Genomic DNA, 22,020 nt, shown 5'->3' on the forward strand with positions numbered 1-22,020 from the left:
CCCATAATCTAGAATTACCTGGGAGCTTGAAGCATCTGATTTCATTGTCATATTCTAAAAGGATACAATGATGTTCCAGGGTCCAAGTCGAAGCCAGTTTGGCCAAAATCCTTTATAGAGTGCAAAAAATCCCTCATGTTTCCACATCTGAGGGATATAATAAAAAAAGAGTTATTTCCCCTTACTATTTACAACTGACAACAACTTTTATTTTAGTACTCCTCTTCCATGTCCCTCTCCAACAACTTACGGCTCCATGAATGCTGTTTTTCTAAAGACATACATTTTGAATTCGTATGTACTCTAAATCTACCTACTCATTCAACAAATATTTAAGCACCTTCTATATGCAAGGTACTCTTTCTTGATGCTTACTATACTCTTCTCTAGTTTACTATTATTACTATTGTAGTAATATTACTATTATAGTAAACCAGAGAAGTACCTGTGGCAGCCAGCCTCCAAGATGACCCCAATGAAAGCCACCGCCAGTTATTCATACCCTTGTGTAACCCCTCCCACAACATCCCAGGAGAGGTGTCACCAAGAGAATACAGCAGTACTCTGTCACCTCCATGTTATGTTGTAAAAGATGTTTTATATCTAAAAGGCTTTTGCTTCTTTTTCTCTCTTGAATTGTTCACAGTAGAGAAAGCCAGCTGTCCTGTCATGAGGAGAGGCCCAAATAGTGAGAAAATAAGGCTTCCTGCCAATAGCCACATGAGTGACCTTTGAAGCAGATATCCCAGCTCCAGCCAAGCCTTCAGATGGCTGCAGCCCTAGCTTGGCATCTGACTATAATCTCATGAGAGAATCTAGGCTGAAATCATGGAGTTGGTTGCTTCTGAATTCCTGACCCACGGAACAGCGAGATAGTAAGTCTTTTTGGTTTTAAGGCACCGAGTTTTGGAGTGATTGGTTATACAGGAAGAGAGAACTTATACAGCTCCTCCCCTCATGGAGTGCATACTCTAGCAGAGCTGATAAACAAATACACAGATTGATATATATTATATTCAGAAATGATAAATTCTAGTAGGAAAATGGAAGTAGGGTAAGGGAATAGGGAGGTGGGTAAGTCACTATCCTTCTGTTTCATCAGAAACGTGACTACCTCATGTAAATGCTTTCAGGATTACATGAGGAACAATGTGAATTGCTTTGAGTTTAGGTTTCCTGTTTTATACAGTGGGAGCCCTACACACACCCACTGAGTGGTTATTAAAATTAAATGACAAATTATGCATACCAAAGGTCATAAACTGGTGGTGTGTGTTGAATTCAGCCAAAAGAAACAGTTCCTATTTAGTGGATGGACTGTTTTAAAATATCTATTAAGTAACTCCTGTATGTTAGGCACTGGGTCATTGAAAATGTTATTCTGCCCTTCCACTGGTAAAGTAAAATCCACCACTATACTAAAAAATGGATATATTTGGATAAGAAAATAATATGAGAATCCAAACTTATAAATATCCCCTATCCCATCCTATAGATTAGAATACTCAAGATAATTACCTCTACTAACCACTTTTTTCGATCCAACATTAACAGAATAAGGGCACTTTTTATAGAAACAAAGTGGTAACATGCTTCCCCCCAATGGGTTACCAGCAAATGTTGAAGGTCTCAGACCAAAATTAATGTTGGAAAATTGTGAAATTCAGCCAAAATAAAGCCCAGATGCAGATAACCTAGAGTTAGACTGCTAAAATGGCAAGAGACCTTAGAGATACAGTCCAATATAATAAATATAGTTAATTTATGTATTAAATTATAAATAGTGTCACTTTCCTGCCTGATGCTCTCCAATGGCTTCCCTGTGGATTTCATTCTAATTGCACATTTTCTTCGATGACCTGTAGGATCCTACATGATTCAGCCTCTGCCAGTCTCTCCAGTTTCATTTCCTGCTACTCTCTCCTTCATTTACCACACTCAGCCACACCACCTTCTTTTTAATCCTTGAACATATCCAGTTCATTCCCAACTCAGGGCCTTTGTACCTGTTCCCTCTTTATGAAATGTTTTTCTCTCAGATTTTCATGTGGCCACCTTCTTCTCATCATTCAGACCTCTGCTCAAATGTCACCTCCTCACAGCCTTTTCCTGGCTAGCCTAGCTGAAGTACTTCCCTACCATCATTACCAAGTCACTGTTTCATGCTCTGTTAATGTCTTCATAGCATTTACTTCTATCTAAAATTATATTATTTTTTGTGTGCTTATTGTCTGTCTCCCCCAACTAGAATGTGCTCCCCGGGACAACAGGGACTATGTTTGTCTTGTTCACCATTATATCCCCACCACCTAACACTGTCTGCCACAAGAAAGTTCCCAATAAATACCTAAATGCATTATTTGTTGAGTAAATGAACATACAAACACAGTGAGGATCTCTAACACTCCTGTGAGCCATATGAATCTTTAAAAAGCCCCAAAACAGTGACCAACTCCTTTAGAACATTAGGACTGGGAGGCGCACTTTTGGGCTTCAGGCAGTTGTGTGAAAACAAACAAGAACTTCTGTAGATAACAGAGACAACAGACTACCTCGTAAAGTTATGCATCCATTCAATGAATAATTTGCTGTGGATAAAGTGATAAGATGCACATAGCCCTGCCTTCATGGAACTTACAGTCTAGGGGGACAGACGGACATTAAAAGCAATTACAATAAAATGTAACAAGTGTAAATAAATGTGATATAATCATACAATGGAATATTATCCAGCCATAAAAAGAAAAACAGAACGATACACACTACAACATGAATGAACCTTGAAACATTATGGTAAGTGAAAGAAGCCAGTCAAAAGGGTCACATAGTGTATGATTCCATTTATATGAGATGTCCAGAACAGGCAAATCTACAGAGACAGAAAGTAGATTAGTGGTATTTTAGGACTGGGAGGGAGGGAGGGAAAAGGGGGGTGATAACTAAAGGGTACAAGGTTTCTTTTTGAATTCATGAAAACGTTCTAAAATCAACTGTGGTGATAATGGTCACACATACCTGTGAATATACCAAAAGCCACTTTGTATAGGTAATTTTATGATATGTAAATTAGTTCTCAAAAAAGATGTCTTAAAAAATATAATAAAAGTTGACAGAGCAAGTACAAGAAACTATGTACACATAACCTGGTTCAACAGTCAGGGAAGGCCTTTATGAAAAAGTAATGAGATCTGAAGAACGAATAGGAGCTAGCCAAGTGAAAAGGATATTTAGGCTAGTGTGGGGACATCTAACAAAGTATGTGGCATAGATGAAAATTTGGGAATGAAAGAAAGTCTACCAGAACTTGTACAGTCCATCTGGAATGTAGAATAAAGATAGCAGCAATAAAGCTGTAGAAGGAAAAAGGGGCCAAATCATATAGAGCCTTGGGTCAATGAGAGGCCATTCCAAAGGTTTTAAGATAGAGGTGACAGAATAAGATTTGCTGCTGTTTGTTTCTACGTCAGGATGAATGCATAACTCCATTCACTAGTGCTCTGGGACTCTTACTGATGAAAAAAATAAAGCATGATGCGATTATATATAATGACAATATAGAGCAGTCATTATAAAGAATTTTAACAGCAAGTAAGTGAATGAGTGAGTAAATATAAGTAAAGATTACTGCCAATATGAAAATATGTTTCTGCCAATACAATACAACATGGTGGTTATATAAACTTTGGAATCAGACTCTGGTTTAAGTCCCAGATCTGCCACTTATTAGGTGTGTAATCTTGGGTAAATACTTAAGCCACTCTGACCTGAGTTCCCTTGTTTATAAAAATGGAAAACATATCTACTCCATAGGGTTACTGTGAATTAAAGGATATACCACAGTGTGTGGCATTCACTAAATGCTACCTATTACTCTATTATTGTGCCTTCTATCTCCTCTTAACCAACCTTCTTGAAAGAGCATTTTACACTTGTCTACTTACCCTTGATTCCTATGTGTTTATCTGTTTCTATTAGAAGTGTCATGAAGGCTGAAACTTTTTGTTCACCCAACTAGAACAGCACCTGGCACTTAAGACTTAAACATTTTTGTATTCAATGAATAATTAAACACACTCCTCAATGCCATCTAGCTTTTGCAAACACCAACCCAGCAAACCTCTAGAGCATATTAAATCCAACAGATATTTTGTAGTTCTTATACTGGATCGATCTCTCTATTCCAGTTGGCATTCAATAAGTACTCATCTCTTCTTGAAACTCATTACTCCCTTGGCTTCCATGACTCTTCTAAGTTTCCCCATATCTTTTGACTGTTATCTTTTGGTTTCTTTCCTAGGTTCCCCACCTGCCAAGCCCTTAGCAATCGGTATTCCCCAGAGTTATTTCCTTGGCCCTACCTTTGTCCCTACACCAATTGTCAAGTGGAAGGATAAGCATGTCAGAAATATTGAGAGGCTTTTACCAAACGCTACTCCCCAGAGTCTGAGAATCACTTACTCTGTGAATCACTATTAATGGAAGGAGCTCATGATACTCTAGTGTGCTAGAAAGTCAAAAAAGTTGAGAACTCCTCTACCTTTTCTCCTTGGCCTTCCCTTCCACAGTTAGGTAACACCTGTACACTACTGATTCCCCAGGCTCCTATCTATACCCCCAAACTCTCCCCTGAGTTAAGACTAAGATATCCAAATAGATCCACTGGGTGTTCCTCATGCACTTCAAACTAAGTGTCCAAAACTGTACTGTCTCCCAAAAAACCTGCTCCTCTTCCTGTGATGCCTCTGTCAGTGAGTATCACCACATGGTCACCAAAACAAAAAAACCAAGAAGTTATATCTCTGACACCTCCTTTCTCCCACATCTCGCCACACCCAGTCAATCGAATCCTATTGATTTTATCAACTAAATTATTCTCAACTCCATCCCACCTTCTGTATCCCCACTACAATGCTCACGTTCAGGCTTCATTGCCTCTTAGATTACTATAAAAGCCCTCTAATCAGCTTCCCTATCTCTAAGTCAGTGTTTCTCAAAGTGTAGTACCCAGATTAGCAGCATCAATATTGCCTGAGAACTGTTAGAAATGCAAATTCTCAGGTCCTACTCCAGACCTACTGAATCAGAATCTGGTGATGGGGCCTCTGGTGACGGGGCCCAGCCAGCCATCTGCATTTTAATAAGCCCTCCAGGTAATAAGGTTCCATGTTAATGTCTTAAGAACCACTGCTCCAGGCTTATCCCCTTAGATTAATGACTTTCAACCTTAGGTGAACATTGCGATCACCTGAGGAGTTTTAAAAATACTTTCAACCTGGGTCCTACCCCCAGAAGTTCTGAGTTCACTGGTCTAAAAGGTAGACACAGGAGCTGTGAAAGTTCCCCAGGTGATTCCAACTGTGCATCAAAGACTGAGAACCACTATCTCAGATCCAGGCTCTACAAAGCCAAAGTGACCTAAAATACAAATCTGACTTGATTAAAATCTTTCAACAGCTCCTCATCAAGTAAAAAGAAAAAAGCCCAAGCACCTCAGCATAGCGCTCAATATCCTTTATAACCTAATTAACCCTTAGCCATCAACATGAGAAAAGCACTATAGTATAAAGCTTAAAAATGTTGGTTTGAAGCCAAATGGTCTGAGCTGAAATCCCACTAGCTGTGAAACCTTGGGCAGGTTAGTGCTTCAGGATCTACCTCATGGGGTAATGAGGATTAAGTGAATGAGTATATGTAAGTCTCATTAGGACGGTTTCTGATACACAGTAAAGCATTCAATGGACGTGAGTTACTATTATTCAAGATGCCTATCCTAAACCTCCAAATTAGACTAAAATTCCCTCCCATAGGTCCCTGAGTTTATCACTTACCAAGCTGTTAGTTATCTGTTTGCACACCTGCAGTATACTCTAATTTCTCTGTATCTACAAAATGGTGCCTGGTAGATAATAAATGGTTGTTAAACTAAACTGATAGCAGCAGAGAAACCATATGGAAATGTCATACTTTAGCCACAAATTTGCTTTATATAGAAGCATGATCACCAGTGATTACATAATACATTTGATATTCAGCTTCCTACAAACATAACAGCAGAAACTTTTCAAAGGCAAAATGTGAACAATAGCACAATACTAAACTGAAATTGAGTACTGGATTTTCTATTACAAGGTCTCCGTCTTGTCTGAAGCAGGCAAATGTGGGATGTTAAGTCCCTTCTATCAATAATTCTACATGGTGCTATCAAAGTACCCTGCAGTCTCAAGCATTCAAATTGGAATAATAATATTAAGGACCAATGTGTATCAGTAGATTGCCAAAGAGATAGCTTTTCTACCTGGGAACTACTCTGACAGGCTATTAAATATATACATCATGATTCTTCCATCTTCAAAATGATACATAGCAACTAAGAGTAAGGACTGAATGTCTGAGATATCAAAGAAAATTAAAAAATGTAAAACAAGTCTACAGTGTATATACCTTTAAAATACCATCCAAAGTACCCTTGTAGAGGTCCACATGTCCCACGATTGCCCTCTGGTTCATCATGCGAGTTCGAACCACATCAACTGGATTGGAAGCCAGAGCCCCAGCCAAGCCACATGTAAAGCTGGAACTAAAGGTGAAAACTTTTAGACTGCCTCACTTCCAACCGTGACTAAACAGAAATTAAGCCAAACATAAATGCATGAATGTACAGTGAGTCAGACTCATCAGATAAAACCTGGCTCTTGCCCTTTCATTACAATCTAAAGAGAAACATTTTCTAAAGAAACATCACTCAAAAGTTATCTCCATGGGATGTCTGGCTGGCTCAGTCAGTAGAGTATGCAACTCTTGAACTCTGGGTAGTAAGTTTGAGCCCCATATTTACTTAAAAAGAAAATCTTAAAAAAAAGTTAGGGGCACCTGGGTGGCTCAATTGGTTGAGCTTCTGACTCTTGGTTTCAGCTCAGGTCATGATCTCATGGGTTGTGGAATCGAGCCCCTTGGGCTCCATGCACAGCAGGGAGTCTGCTTGGTGATTCTCTCCCTCTGCCCTCCCCCCACTCACTCACTTCCTCTCTCTAGAATGAATAGATAAATCTTTTTTAAAAAAATTTATCCCCTTCACTTTTTAATCCAAAACTCAGGGGCGCCTGGGTGGCTCAGTTGGTTAAGCGACTGCCTTCAGCTCAGGTCATGATCTTGGAGTCCCGGGATCGAGTCCCACATCGGGCTCCCTGCTCAGCAGGGAGTCTGCTTCTCCCTCTGACCCTCCCCCCTCTCATGCTCGCTCTCTCTCTCTCATTCTCTCTCTTAAATAAATAAATAAATAAAATCTTTAAAAAAAAAAAAACCAAAACTAAGCCTTGGGGGGGGGCAATTTTTAAGTCTAGCAAGATCCCTAAGCAGAAAGTATCACACGTCATCTATTAGTTATATAAAGTTTTCATACCACAGCATCATATACCAAATGCATTTGAGCAGTAAAGTGTCATAAAAGTTGTAAGATGAAGAGAATATAGATTGAGATTAGCAACAGTTTTCAGCCCAAAACTGTGGTTTTGTTTCACAGGCCCTATAAATTTTCACTTTTTTCTCATTCTCATTGAGAAAAGTTTGCTTTCTGATCCAAAATTAACCAGAGCAAATAACAGATACGTTTAGATACAGAGGCTGTGTATGAACAAATGCAAATCCTACAGACATCTGATAGGCTGTTGTAATAGACACTGCTACCAAGTACCAAAGTACCCATAGCATCTGGGATCTCTGTGCAAGTACTGGAAGGCTCGAAGTTCTGGTGATAAGAAAGACGGGTATTTAGACCATCTGTACCTATTATTGATTCTATATAAGGACTTCAGTGAAAGATGCTTTTTGTGTTCAAAATAATGGAAATACGGAACAAATACAACCTATCACACACTTACACAAAGTGAGTTAAAATTGTGTCTCCCATCACCCCTGACAGTATCAAGTGCTTCTTTGTAATATCATAGACCGGTAGCTCTACGCCCACAACGATGGCAGCCCGCTGAGCAGTTGGGACGACACCCTGCAAAACATAAGTGCTATTACACACCAAAGAAATACACTAGTAGTAACATAAGTCTAAAAGTGAACAAAATAGGTTGGAAGTTACAAAGTGACATAAAAATCCAAGTCTGAAGTACAGAGGTCATCCTTTCAAATCAGTGGCTAATAGTGGAACACTTACAAATCCCAATTCACTTACTGTACTAAAAATAAAATCATTGATATGACACCAAAAGCACAAGTGACAAAAGAAACAAAAATAAAACGGACTTCATCACAATTAAACATTTTTGTGATTCAAAGGATATCACCAAGAAAGTGAAAACACAGCCCACACAATGGGAGGAAATACTTGCAAATCATATATCTGATAAGGGGCTAGTAGCCAGAATATATAAAGAACTCTTACAACACAACAATAAAAAGACAAACAACCCAATTTAAAAATGGGCAAAATATCTGAATAGACATGTCCCCAAAGAAGATACACAAATGGACAATAAGCATTAAGAAAATATGTTCAACATCATCAGTCATTAGAAAAGACAAATCAAAATCACAGTGACGTACTACTACACACCAGTAGGATGGCTATAATAATAAGTATTGGTGACGATGTGGAGAAATTGAAACCCTTATACACTGCTGGTGGGAATGTAACATGGGAGGCAGCCACTGTGGAAAATACTTTGGGAATTCCTCAAGGAGTTAAATACAGAATTACTATATGACTTAGCAATTTCACACCAATTAATTATTATTCAGCTCTAAAAAGAAGTACTGATAAATGCTAAAACACAGATGAAACTTGAAAACAGTATGCTAAATGAAAGAAGCCAGTCACAAATGCCATACATTTTATGATTCCATTTATCCAAAATGCCAGAATTGGCAAATCTAGAGAAACAGAAAGTAGATTAGTGGTTGTCTAGGGCTGGGAAGGTTGGGGGACATGGAAGTGATTGTTGATGGATAGGGGGTTTCTTTTAGTGGTGATGAAAATGTTCTAAACTTACACATTGGTGATGGCTGCACAAGTCTGTAAATAAACTAAAAACCATTAAATTACACACTTCAAGGGGCACCTGGGTGGCTTAGTCAGTTGAGTGTCCAACTCTTGATTTCAGCTCAGGTCATGATCTCAGGGCCATGAAATCAAGCCCTGTGTCCAGCTCCCTGCTCAGCGGGAAGTCTGCTTAGGATTCTCTCTCCCTCTTCCTCTGCTCACATGCCCACCACTCTTGCTCTCTCTCTTGTGTGCACGCACACGCTCACTCTCCAAAATAAATAAATAAATCTTTTAAAATTACACACTTCAAGATGATGATTTTTATGGTATGCAAATTATCTCAATAAAGATGTTAATTAAAAAAATAAAACCATGAAGCAAAAGTCAGTGGAGAGAGGAGAGCTTCCAAGTTTAATTTACAGAATTTTAAGATATGCAGAAAAGACACACCAGGATGACAGCAAAGGTATAATGCGGCCAGGGAGAAGGAAAGGCAAAGCGGTCCTCCTGTGGATGCTATCAGCATTTCACTCACTAGCAGAATACCCTTATCACAAATCATGTTACAACACAGGGCTGCTAGAACTTTAAAAGTCACATTTTTGAAGAATATTAATGACACAAGAAAATGCTGGTAACATTAAAGAAGGCAAGACATATAGCATTATTCTAACTTTGGGGAAAAGGATATATGTACAAACACCAAATTTTTATAAAGGATTAGAAGAAAATATACCAAAATATTTTTCTTTATCTGGAATTAGGGTAACTGATAAGTTAATTTTTATTTTTATGCCTTTCTTATATTTTAAAAAATTCACAATGAATGTTTTACTTTTATAACTCTGTTTAAATATCATTTGAAATTGAAAATACACCATGGGAACAACTGCTTTCTTGGATATCTGTTATATTAAAGTGCTCAATCATCTATAAGTTGCCAAACTCAATTTATAAAATGGAAGTGATATAGCTGTGCCATCACCAGGAGATGTCTGATTCTGCTGATCAGGCTGGCTGGCCCAACAGTGCCTTTTCTCTGACCTTTCCACCTGCTCAACTGTGTTAGAAGATGATCTTCACAGAAGACAACCTTGCTGAATAGTAAGGCCCCAAACAGGAGCCCATAGGCCAAATTCAGGCCACAGAAATGTTGTGTGTGGCCTACACTGTATTTCTAGAAGGATGAATTACCTGTAATTCATCACCTATAAAAAACAGGATACTTCACATAGGAATAAAGATCTCCAGCTTCTCTTGAAAGCCCAGAAAATTTGGCCACTGGATTCCCATCATGCATGACAACAATGAACAGGGCAGGTGATCTCCAGTTCACCAGAGTCTCCATCACTCTCTACAGTCTCTCCAACTCTGATATAAGTACCAGTTACACTTTGTTACTGCACTTGTGCTGTTATTTCTTACAATGGAGTTAGAAAATAAAATGTTTCCAGTACCCACCCATGTGAAAATCAAAGCAGAAAAATAAAACACTAACAAAGAAGACCATGTGTTTGAAGACAAATGCAAACCTATTTCCTTGTTCAAGTGAAAAAATACTCCTGTATTTTAACATGCAAATAATACATGTCTGTGTCAAAAGAATACATAACACAATGTACTTCACTTCTTTATCTTACATGCCTGGATGATGTGAGCAGCCTGGATCATAAAAGTAGCTATGCTCCATTCCTCAAAATATTAAACACAGAATTACCATATGATCCAGCACAAAAGAACTGAAATCAGAGTCTCGAAGAGATATTTGCACACCCATATTCAGAGTAGCATAATTCACAAGAACCAAGATACAGAAACAATCTACATGCCCATTAACAGATGACCGGATAAATAAAATGTGGCATATACATACAATGGAAGATCATTCAGCCTTAAGAAAGGAAGGACATGTGACAACATGAATGAACCTGGAGGACATTATGCTAAGTAAAATAAACCAGTAACAAAAACACAAATACTGTATGATTCCACTTACATGAGGTACCCAGAAAAGCCAAATTCATAGAGACAGATTGGAGGATGGTCGCCAGGGGCTAGGGGCAGGGGGAAATGGGGAGGAGTTGTTTAATGGGTATGGAGTTCCAATTTTACAAGATGAAAAGAGTTCCAGAGACTGGCTGAATAACAACGTATATGTACTTACCACTACTGAACTGTATACTTAAAAATGGTTAAGATGGTAAGTTTTATGTTGTATGTATTTTACAATTAAAATTTTTAATTAAAAATAAAGTAGCTATGTTCCCCTGACAAAATCTCCCTGCTATATTTATTGCTCTTTGTCTTCCCCTTAGCATTAGTTTGTGAAAAATTTCTAGTTCGGTCCATTTTCTGGTTTTAAATTAAACTAATCAAGAAAGTGCACCCTGTTATCAAAAAGCAAACCTCACGGATCATTAATGGATGCTAAGATCATTAGGTGAGAGGTTATTAAATAACAGGATATATGCACATTGCTAGAATATCATCCTACAGATTACCTGCTAATTACAAAGTGAGAAAAGTTAAATCTTTTACAATGGTGAGATCTGGTGGACATCGTCTTAAGTAATCAAATTCAGCATCAATTGTGGGACAACCTAACATGTGCTTCATGCTGTGATGCAATATGAAATATACAGTGTCACCTATGAAGTTCTCGTACCAAAATGTTTAACGTGAATCTAATCAAGCCAACAGACCTAACTTCCAGTTTGCAGGAAAAACAGGGGAAATATTCTGTAAGAAAACTGGCCTGGTCTCATCAATAAAGGAAATCTGAATATAAACTAGATGTTACATATTAGGGACTTGTTAATTTTCTTAGGTGTGATAATGATATTGTTATTATGTATTACTATGTGGGAAAATGTCCTTACTCCTAGGAGATGGATAATGAACTATTCAGGAGAGTACAGGATGTCTGCAACTTCCTTTCAAATAGTTTAACAAAAAAAGAAACACAAAAAACAAAGAATGTGTGTGTGTTTATCTCTGTATACACATACACACAGATAAAGCAAATATAGCCAGACTATAACAGTCATTTAATCTGGGTATGTTCTGTTCTTTTCAACATTTCTGTATGTTTGAAAATTTTTATAGGAAGTTCGGGGAAAATATAAAGGAAGGAAAAAACAAAGCTCTCTTCTTTAAGAGCCTATTAATGGATTTCCCATTCTACTCTCTCTGCATATTCTGCTAGTAGTCTTACTTAGTATTACAATATTAAGTGATTAAAATAAGATAAAAAGTTATAGAAACAATAAAAAAGGAGTATAGATAAAAAACTGGAAGATGACAAAAAGTTAACAGTGATTACCTCTAGCTACTGAGACTACTGGGTTTTTTCTCTTCTATAGATTTCAAAATTTTTTTGTACAATTTTTACTTTCTATAAGGTTAAAAAAGTTGTTTTAGGTAAACAGAGACTATCATAAACATATACTGCTGTGTTAGTACAAAACTAGCAAAAATATATTTTGAAGAACTAAATTCACTGTCAATTTGAGCAAACCAAATGGCTACCTCAAATAATATAATAACCTTCTCTCAAACAACCCCCAAACATTAAGCAGAAATAAAGACAACTGGTAAGTTTTGGCCCTTTCATAGGTGATAAGAAGTTTCTTACCTTATCTTCTGGGTTACCAAGAATCCTAAACAGTGTAAGATGACAATTCATAATTTTAGGGCTCTATATAAAAAGTATTCTTTGCAAAGTATAGGAAATGGGCATAAAATAATACCAGGAAAAGAGTACTCACCCTCCACAGACCCCTGGTACCTTCTTGTTGGTATATATCGATGAAGCTGCCGATCATGCTGCCCTGGAACAAACTCCCCTGGGCCTGCATTCGAATCTAAAATAAGAAGATTCTTACTCTTTGTTTTAACAGAGACCAAAATGAGATGTTTCACTTACTCAAAATGAAGAGAACAGTATTTGGGAATTATCAGAACTATTAGCCTGCTATGATGATGAAATTAATGACAAACTATATATTTGAAAAATGTAATTTGTGTCAAAGAATATTTTATAAAAATGATTTTCATGAGCCTCACATCCCTCATACTAAGTCCATCAATTCTGGAGTTGAAAGAAAATTTGCAGGGAAGAGAGAACAAGTACTCAATGAGGGTAGAAAATAATTCATCTAAAATGTGTTCAGTTTAGTAAAAAACTAGAAACAATCTGCAGGTCTAAAAGCAAAAACAAAGGACTGGTTGCATAAATTATGATATGTCCATTTATGCAGCCATCAAATTTTGTTGTAGAATATCTGTTCACATTGGAAAATGTCAACAATTAACTGCTACATAGAAAAAGCATGTTGCAGAGCAGTATGCATGGTATGTCATTTTTATTAAAACATGTAAACTAATGGGATGCCTAGCTGACTCAGTTGGTAGAGCATGAGACTTTTTTTATACATTTTTTTTTAAGATTTATTTATTTGAGAGAGAGTGTGCATGTGCATGAGCGGGGGTAGGGAGAGAAGGAGAGAGAGCGAGAATTTCAAGCAGACTTCCTGTTGAGTGCAGAGCCTGATACGTATGAGGCTTCATCCCACCACCCTGAGATCACGACCTGAGCATAAATCAAGAGTCGGATGCTTAACCGACTGAGCCACCCAGGCGCTCTGAGCATGCAACTCTTTATCTCAGGGTTCTGAGTTCAGCCCCAGGTTAGGTGTAGAGACTACTTAAAAATAAAATCTTTAGAGGCACCTGGGTGGCTCAGTCGGTTAAGTGTCTGTCTTTGGCTCAGGTCATGATCCCAGGGTCCTGAGATCAAGCCCCACATCGGGCTCCCTGCTCAGGGAGCCTGCTTCTCCTTCTCCCTCTGCTGTTCCCCCTGCTTGTGCTCTCTCTCTCTCTCAAATAAATAAATAAAATCATTAAAAATAAATAAAGAAAAAATAAAACCCTTAAAAAAAACCGATGTAAACTTAAAAATAACTATGCACAGCAAAGAGACTGGATGAACATATACACACCCAAATGGAGACAGTGGTTTAAGTTTGAATAAGTGAGCATTTTCCTCTTTTGTGTTTTTCTGCCTTCTACTTTTTTCTACACTGAACATGCATTCTTTATGTAATTATTAAAAGCAAAAAATTTTAAAATATTTCATGCTTACAAGACCTTAAATAGAATTCTATTTGTAAAAAGCATGATACTGTATTCTGCAAAGTAGCCTTTGAGAGGTGCAAAAAAGTAGAGCTAACATTAAAAAGCCCTGTGAAAGATTTGGTACAATTTCCCACTGACTGCACACTTAGAATCATAGTAGTCAGTCACTAAATATTAGTGGCCCAGATGTGGCCTGATTTTCATGACGTGCAACTCCAGGTTTCAGTAAATGTCTCTGGGAAATCATGAAATAGCATGTTTTTATGTGGAAAGTCAATTGCTACTAAGAGTTTTGAAATAAAAACCTAAACTCAATAGACCAACCATGAGAGACGATGGACTCTGAAAAACAAACTGAGGGTTCTAGAGGGGAGGGGGGTAGGGGGATGGGTTAGCCTGGTGATGGGTATTAAAGAGGGTACGTTCTGCGTGGAGCACTGGGTGTTATGCACAAACAATGAATCATGGAACACTATATCCAAAACTAATGATGTAATGTATAGTGATTAACATAACAATAAAAATTTTTTAAAAAACTAAACTCAATTAAATTGGAATAGAAACTGTCACAAAGACAAATGGAAACTACAAATATCCTACTCTAAGTAGGCGATTTCTTGAAGGAGGGGATTCCTGAGCAGGGCTGGGACTATGGTGAGGTAAGTGTGGCACTTTCCTCTAACACAAAATGTAGGAGGAGGACTCAAAAAACCTCAGTAATCCAGACAAATAATAATGCAATATTTCAAAACATGAAAATTTATGCACAAAACCCACAATGAACCAAATATCAAAACCGTAGTTAACTAAAGACAGGATCCAAAGGGGTGAGATTTGGGTGAGGTGAGATGAATTATACAAAATATTGGTATTTTATTCATCATGAGTATTTTGCATTCATTTTAGTTTTTGAAAAATATTGCGTAAAAGTGTTATTTCTCTTGATTACTGAGTTTTTGGTGTCCCCTTCCATTTTGCATCCAAGGGAATACCTCATTTGTCCTAGTCCTGTCCCTGTTCCTGAGCAGCCTTGAAGGATAAATTCATGAAGAAAGGGGGAAAAGGCATTACAGTCAGAAAGACAGCTACATACACAAAGGCAAGGAAGTAACACAAAAGAAATCAGAGACAAAGTTGTCCAAGGATATGTGAAAGGAGTGAACAGCTCAACTGTGATTAGAGATGCTATATTGATGCTATATTGGTACTGTCACGGTCTAAGTTTGTGATTCTCCCCATCCCTAGCACCTTCAGCCCTACCTACGTATAAGAAAGGAAAAGGGAGATTATAGCATTGGTCCATGGTTGTAATTGTACCAGGCAGGTCAGAGGGACAGGAACTTGAAGCAAATCACTTAGGTGATTAAATCGAGGATCCAGATGGATAAGAAAGGAAGCTTTAGGGAGTTAAGTATTATTGTTCTTTGAAAAGGTCAAGTGTAATTATATTGCAAATGTTCTGGACTTTTAGAATACAATCAATTCTCCTCATAAATATTTGCTCTATAAACCTAAAGTGATATAAAAATTCTGTAGCTACATTACTCTCAGTTTAACCCAGAAAGATAATGTCATATCTTTTCTCCATCAACCATCGCTGGTTTCTTTCATGTGTGCTGTTTCAAGTCACTCTCTCAGTTCTCAAAATTCTCTGAATTGCAATAGATCTCTTTCACTAACCTAGTCACCTGTGGTTTCGAATAAATAAAGCATATGTCCTCTTTTTTCTCACATTTCCCCTAAAATAAATCACAAAAACTTAGGGACCCTCTCAGACATTATAATTATATATTTACTGCTTTTAATTAATCATAAGTTTAAATAAGTTATTAACTTCGCAGAAAATGTGTACCACTTTATGAGATAAAATGAGTATTGATATTATTAAATGTTTCATCCTGTTTTGATAAAATCTGAAAGAAATCCAATTATATTTTTAAAAATCAACACCACTGGGGCGCCTGGGTGGCTCAGTCGTTAAGCGTCTGCCTTCGGCTCAGGTCATGATCCCAGGGTCCTGGGATCGAGCCTCACATCAGGTTCCCTGCTCAGCAGGAAGCCTGCTTCTCCCCCTCCCACTCTCCCTGCTTGTGTTCCCTCTCTCGCTATGTTTCTGTCAAATAAATAAATAAAATCTTTAAAAAATCAACACCACTAATCTATGCTGTTCTAGTTCTGAATTTAAAATATCCCAACACAGACCAAAATATACCATTTTAAAGCCAAATCTCACCTTTAATGGAAATATAGGTAAGACAAGAAAAGACAGATGCATTATAGATTAAGGTACCTCAATTAGCTATTAAAGGAGGCTTCTCCAAAAACTGTATTTTGATTTATCCCTTTGTCCGGTACCCCAGATTACACCACAGGTCAATATACCATACTAAGATTTGAAATATGTGGGGAATATGCCTTTCTTTTGTAAAGTGGAGAAAGAACTTTTAAAAACACAAATTTGGGATGCCTGGGTGGCTCAGTTGGTTAAGCGTCTGCCTTCGGCTCAGGTCATGATACCAGAGTCCAGGGATCGAGTCCCACATTGGGCTCTTTGCTCAGTGGGGAGCCAGTTTCTCCCTCTGCCTGCTGCTCCCCCTGCTTGTGTGCGCTCTCTCTGACAAATAAATTTAAAAAAAACACACATTCTCAGATCAATTTTAGAAGAAAACAAATGGAAGTAAGGGATCTAGAAACTGATTCCCTTAAAATTGCATAGTCCTTGGAAAGAATCTTACAGGTGTTTGCGTACACTAATTTAAAGACCAATGGATTAATGCATATCATAATAAATTGACTACTATTTACTGAGCACCTATATCTACCAAGTATGATAGGCAGTTCACATATATTATCTCTAATCCTAAACAACCCTATGCAATAAGTACTGAGTTATCTTCATTTTACAAATGAGGAAACCAAGGCTTAAAGCAGTTATTTGCCCAAGGTTTTATAGCTGGCAAGTGACAGAGTGGAGATCTAAACCCAAATCTGGGGGCGCCTGGGTGGCTCAGTCGTTAAGCGTCTGCCTTCGGCTCAGGTCATGATCCCAGGGTCCTGGGACCGAGCCCCACATCAGGCTCCCGGCTCTGCGGGAAGTCTGCTTCTCCCTCTTCCACTCCCCCTGCTTGTGTTCCCTCTCTAGCTGTGTCTCTCTCTGCCAAATAAATAATAAAATCTTTAAAAAAAAAATAAACCCAAATCTGATTCAAAGTTCATGTTCTTTTCATGACACTTTGTATACATCCAATGCTACCAGACCTCTCTTACCTTTAGTACATCAGTGGGGTTGGCTATGGTGGAAGATATCACTCCTGACACTACCCCACAGATCATATTAATTAGAAGAGTTTCATCTGTAAAAAGGAAAAAAAAAAGTCTGTATTAAGTACTAGTTTCAAAGAACAGAATACTCATCTATCAGAGGACAGGAACCCTGGGCAGAGAAATGACTGTAAGAAATGAACCACAAGGGCGCCTGGGTGGCTCAGTCATTAAGTGTCTACCTTCAGCTCGGGTCATGATCCCAGGGTTCTGGGTTCGAGCCCTGCATCGGGCTCCCTGCTCTGCAGGAGGCCTGCTTCTCCCTCTCCCACTCCCCCTGCTTGTGTTCCCTCTCTCACTGTGTCTCTCTCTGTCAAACAAATAAAATCTTTAAATAAAAAGAAATGAACCAAAGTTTACGAAACTAAAGAAACTTAAATATTTCTAGATCCCAAATCAGTACTGAAACATAAATCATTATTTTTTTAAAGTATTTCTAAAAGACACTGGAATGTGTCCTATTATTCTATATACAGCAACTGCCAGTAACCCACATAAATTCAGAATGTGGTATTTCTTCTTCAATCATTTCAAACACCTAAAGAAAATTCTTTTGTCTTTTTCTGGAGAATCATCAACTCTAAAAGACTTAGGAACCAAATGTTAAAAAATAAAAACTTATGTGTTAACAGAAAAGATTACCTAAATATTGTTTTTGACTGGCCTTGATATCTACTAGCTTCTATTTATTTAAAGAAGATTCTCTAGACAAATATGAAAAACCAGTCATTTGAAACTAAATCTGCTCAGCCAAAAGAGAAAAAAAGAAGAAACCACAGAGCATAATGTTCCAAAATGAAAATTCCATCTTCACCATGCCTCCTTACCATGAAGAGCCTACAAATAGAAACTAGGTAAACCCAAGTGAAGCATCTGTGAAAGGAAATTATTTTAGGAAGCGAACCCTTCAGAATCCTCAAAGAGGCTCCAGAAAAAGTCAATTTAGGACAATAAAGTAATTCAAAGACATTACTAATCAAAAGGCTCTCCAGCTATTCCCAACCATGCAAAAGCCCTAGGCCTGTGGCAAAATAACCATTAAGTACAGTATCAAGCTGGAAACACTGCAGCAGCACATTTAGAGACATATGATAATGCTGAATGTGGGTAAGGTGGTCACAGGTATAACAGAATCTACAACAGTCTAAAATTACTCCATCTAAAAAAAGCTTATCAAAATTGGCAGCTAGAGAATTGCTTATAGCTGAAGTCCTTTTGTTGATGAGGACAGCATTAATTTTCTGGACAAACTTACACATGTTCCCTCTGTGATAAGCAGAAACCTTTTTTTTTCTTTGACAGGAAAAGGGACAAACTTAAAGAGCAGGTCCCTCTAACCCATATATCACCTCTGCAAGGATTAATCCCAAGTCAGTAGGACCTTGCTTTGTCCTTGCAATGACTGTCACCCACTCTCAGGCATCCCATGATGCATGCTTCTCAGTAAGCATGATTTCAATAATCCCTCTATTACCCTAAAAGAGAATGAGTCTATACTGACCTTCTAAACGTTCCACAAATAATCTCTTCAAGCTTTGGTAAATGCCAATTTTAATGGTGCCATATGATGCCTGTCTTAGTAAGGCAGGGGCAATTCTGCCAAAAAAGAAAGAAAGAAAAAGTCAATTATACTCAACATGCACTTTTAGATTATTATATATGCTGCCGAAGCGAGCACTGCACTTGTAGATTATACATATCTATTTTACTCATTTCCATTACTCACCTCATTCCACCCAACTATATCAGAATATGCTTTTTTTCAAGAACCCATGGAACATTCATGAAGAGAGCACATTTGGATCATAAAACAAACCTCAACAAATTTAAAAGAACTGAAGTCATATAGAGTGTGTTCTCTGACCATAATGGAATTAAACTAGAAATCAATAAGGAAAATCCTCAAACACTTGGAAATTAAACAACACATTTCTAAACAATCCATGGTTCACAAGAACTCTCAAAGGAAATGTTAAAAATATGCAGAACTGAATGAAAATGAAAATTCAACCTATTAAAATATGTAGGATACAGCCAAAGCAGTGCTGAGAGGGAAATTTATGGCACAAAATGCTTACATTAGAAAGGAGGGGAAAGTCTTGAGCAACCCTCTTTAGGAGCTTTGTACTATCATGTTACTATCTCAATAAACTTTGCTTTGCTGCCCACCCAAAAAAAAAAAAAAAAAAGAAGAAGAAGAGAGAGAAAGAGAGGAGGAAAGTCTTAAATCAATAATCTAAGTCCCTAACTCAAGAAATTAGAAAAAGAGCAAAGTAAACCCAAAGCAAGCATAAGGGGAGGGAATAATAAAGAGCATAAATTAATAAAACTGAAAACAGAAAAATAGAGAAAAATCAATAAAACAAAAAGATAGCTCTCTTGAAAAAAATCAATAAAATTGATAAAACTCTAGCAAGGTTCACAGTAATAAAAAGAGAGAAGACATAAGTCACCAATATCAGGAATGAAATGGAGAGCACCGCAAATTCTGCAGCCATTAAAAGGATAATAAGGGAATGCTATAAGTGACTTTATGCTCATAAATTCAAGAACTCAGAAGAAATGGACTAATTCCTTGAAAACTACAAACTACCAAAACTCAAAATGAAACAGATAAAAATATGGGAATCATCAAAAAAAAAGATGAAACAGATAATCTGAATAGCCTCATAACCATTAAAACATTTTTAATTCATAATTTAAAAGTTCCCAAAAAGGGGGGCGCCTGGGTGGCTCAGTTGGTTAAGCGACTGCCTTCGGCTCAGGTCATGATCCTGGAGTCCCGGAATCAAGTCCTGCATCGGGCTCCCTGCTCAGCAGGGAGTCTGCTTCTCCCTCTGACCCTCTTCCCTCTCGCGCTCTCTATCTCTCATTCTCTCTCTCTCTCAAATAAATAAAATCTTTAAAAAAATAAAAAAATTAAAAAAATAAAAGTTCCCAAAAAGGAAATCTCCAGGCCCAGATAATTTCACTGGGGAATTCTACCAAGCATTTAAAAAATCAACACCAATCTTACACCATCTCTTCCGAAGAGAGAGTATTTCCCAATTCATTTTATGAGGCTAGTATTACCCTGATACCAAAACCAGACAAAAAGAGTACAAAAACAAAAAAACTATATGCCAATATCTCTCAGGAATTTAGATGCAAAAATCCTTAACAAAATATTAGCAAACCAAATCTAGCAATGAAAAAAAGAAGTATACACCACTATTCACCTCATGGAGATTTTTTATTTTTTTTATTTATTTGGGGGGGTTATATGGTATCATTTATTTTTTATTAAATTCTTTTTTAATTTAAATTCAAGTGATTAACATATAGTGTATTATTAGTTTCAGAGGTAGAGTTCAGTGATTCATCAGTCTTATATAACAACCAGTGCTTATTACATCACGTGCCCTCTTTAATGTCCATCACCCAAGTTACTCTATCCTCCCCCCAACCCCCTCATGGAGGTTTTTTAAAAATCAACCTTACTTCCTAACAATTGCAGATACATCTTTAATCTATCAAGGAGGTACAGAGCCAAGATTTCACCCTATTTAAGTTCCGCTTATAAAGTGAAGACATTCTCACTCGTACCTCCTTTGAGATTCTTCCAAATTGCAGAACTACACTTTAGTAGTTATAAATAGAAAGACGACAGCAGCTTGGATGGTTATGATTTTTAAAATGATGACTAAATATGCATATTTCTGACATTATTGCTTGCTATTAGAAAAAAATAATCTTGTGATTATCCATGCTGATTAAAGAACAAGATGAAACAGTTGATGCGTGATTCACTAGCTTCAGAATGTATTACTTGATCTTTTTCCCTAAGAGAATTATCTTTTAAAATTAAGTCTAACACAGGTTAATAATAAAATTGATGTCCATTCTCTGAGCAGTAAATTGGTAACCTGAATGCAAGAGTGACCTAGGAAATTGGCAGCAGATACATGACAAAATGGATGATAAACCACAAATCTACAGCTAATTAAAAATTGACAAATAGATGGGTCTCCCTCTCTCTCATTCTGCATTTTATGTTTCAGCTCCCAGCACAGTATTTCTTTAAAGAGGAAAATTTTAAAAGAACTGAGTATTTGGCAACTCAGGAAGAATATTACAGAAATATATACAGTTAACTGGTGCTGCTATTCAGTGGCTATCGATGACTCTCAGGAAAACAGGAGAAAGCCAATGCTGCAATGAGATATCCATTTTAAAACATATCACTTAAAGCCAGATGAACACAAAATTCAAAGCTCGAGACCTACAAGCAAGTGAAATATAAACTGGCACGTCAATACTGAATTACAAATTGGAATGGTGAATATGAAGGGCACACGCTATCAGACAGCTGAAATACATGGCTCCTTTAAAAAGTATTTCCCTTCATGATGTAAGGAAAGAATCCACTCTCACCCAGAATACAGAGCCAATACACCTTCTTCTTTATAGATGCGGAACAAGGCATGAAACATTCCTCGGTATTTTATCTCTTTAAAGCGAACATCAATGCTTTGGCCTTGAACTTGAAGTCGTGTTTTGGTCAAGTCCACAGGGAACGTTCCTGTAAAGGA

General features: G+C 37.4%; 1 protein-coding gene across 3 annotated transcripts in view; it reads right to left on the reverse strand.

Annotated features, from left to right (window-relative positions):
* The window catches only part of SLC25A14 (solute carrier family 25 member 14), a 30,465-nt gene that overhangs the window by 1,346 nt on the left and 7,099 nt on the right, over positions 1-22,020 (reverse strand). For all 3 annotated transcript variants that reach the window (XM_028122762.2, XM_028122764.2, XM_028122763.2), the window contains exons 3-9: positions 21,863-22,010; positions 18,951-19,045; positions 17,396-17,481; positions 12,760-12,855; positions 7,878-8,002; positions 6,442-6,577; positions 67-147 (exon numbers count right to left, since the gene is read on the reverse strand). In XM_028122762.2, coding sequence (XP_027978563.1) covers positions 67-147; positions 6,442-6,577; positions 7,878-8,002; positions 12,760-12,855; positions 17,396-17,481; positions 18,951-19,045; positions 21,863-22,010 — 767 coding nt within the window. The remainder of the gene's footprint in view (positions 1-66; positions 148-6,441; positions 6,578-7,877; positions 8,003-12,759; positions 12,856-17,395; positions 17,482-18,950; positions 19,046-21,862; positions 22,011-22,020) is intronic.

The sequence above is a fragment of the Eumetopias jubatus genome, unplaced genomic scaffold (genome assembly GCF_037043125.1).
Source record: "Eumetopias jubatus isolate StellerSeaLion01/CBP00866 unplaced genomic scaffold, mEumJub1_p1.0 scaffold_11, whole genome shotgun sequence".
In the NCBI taxonomy this organism is placed as follows: domain Eukaryota; kingdom Metazoa; phylum Chordata; class Mammalia; order Carnivora; family Otariidae; genus Eumetopias; species Eumetopias jubatus.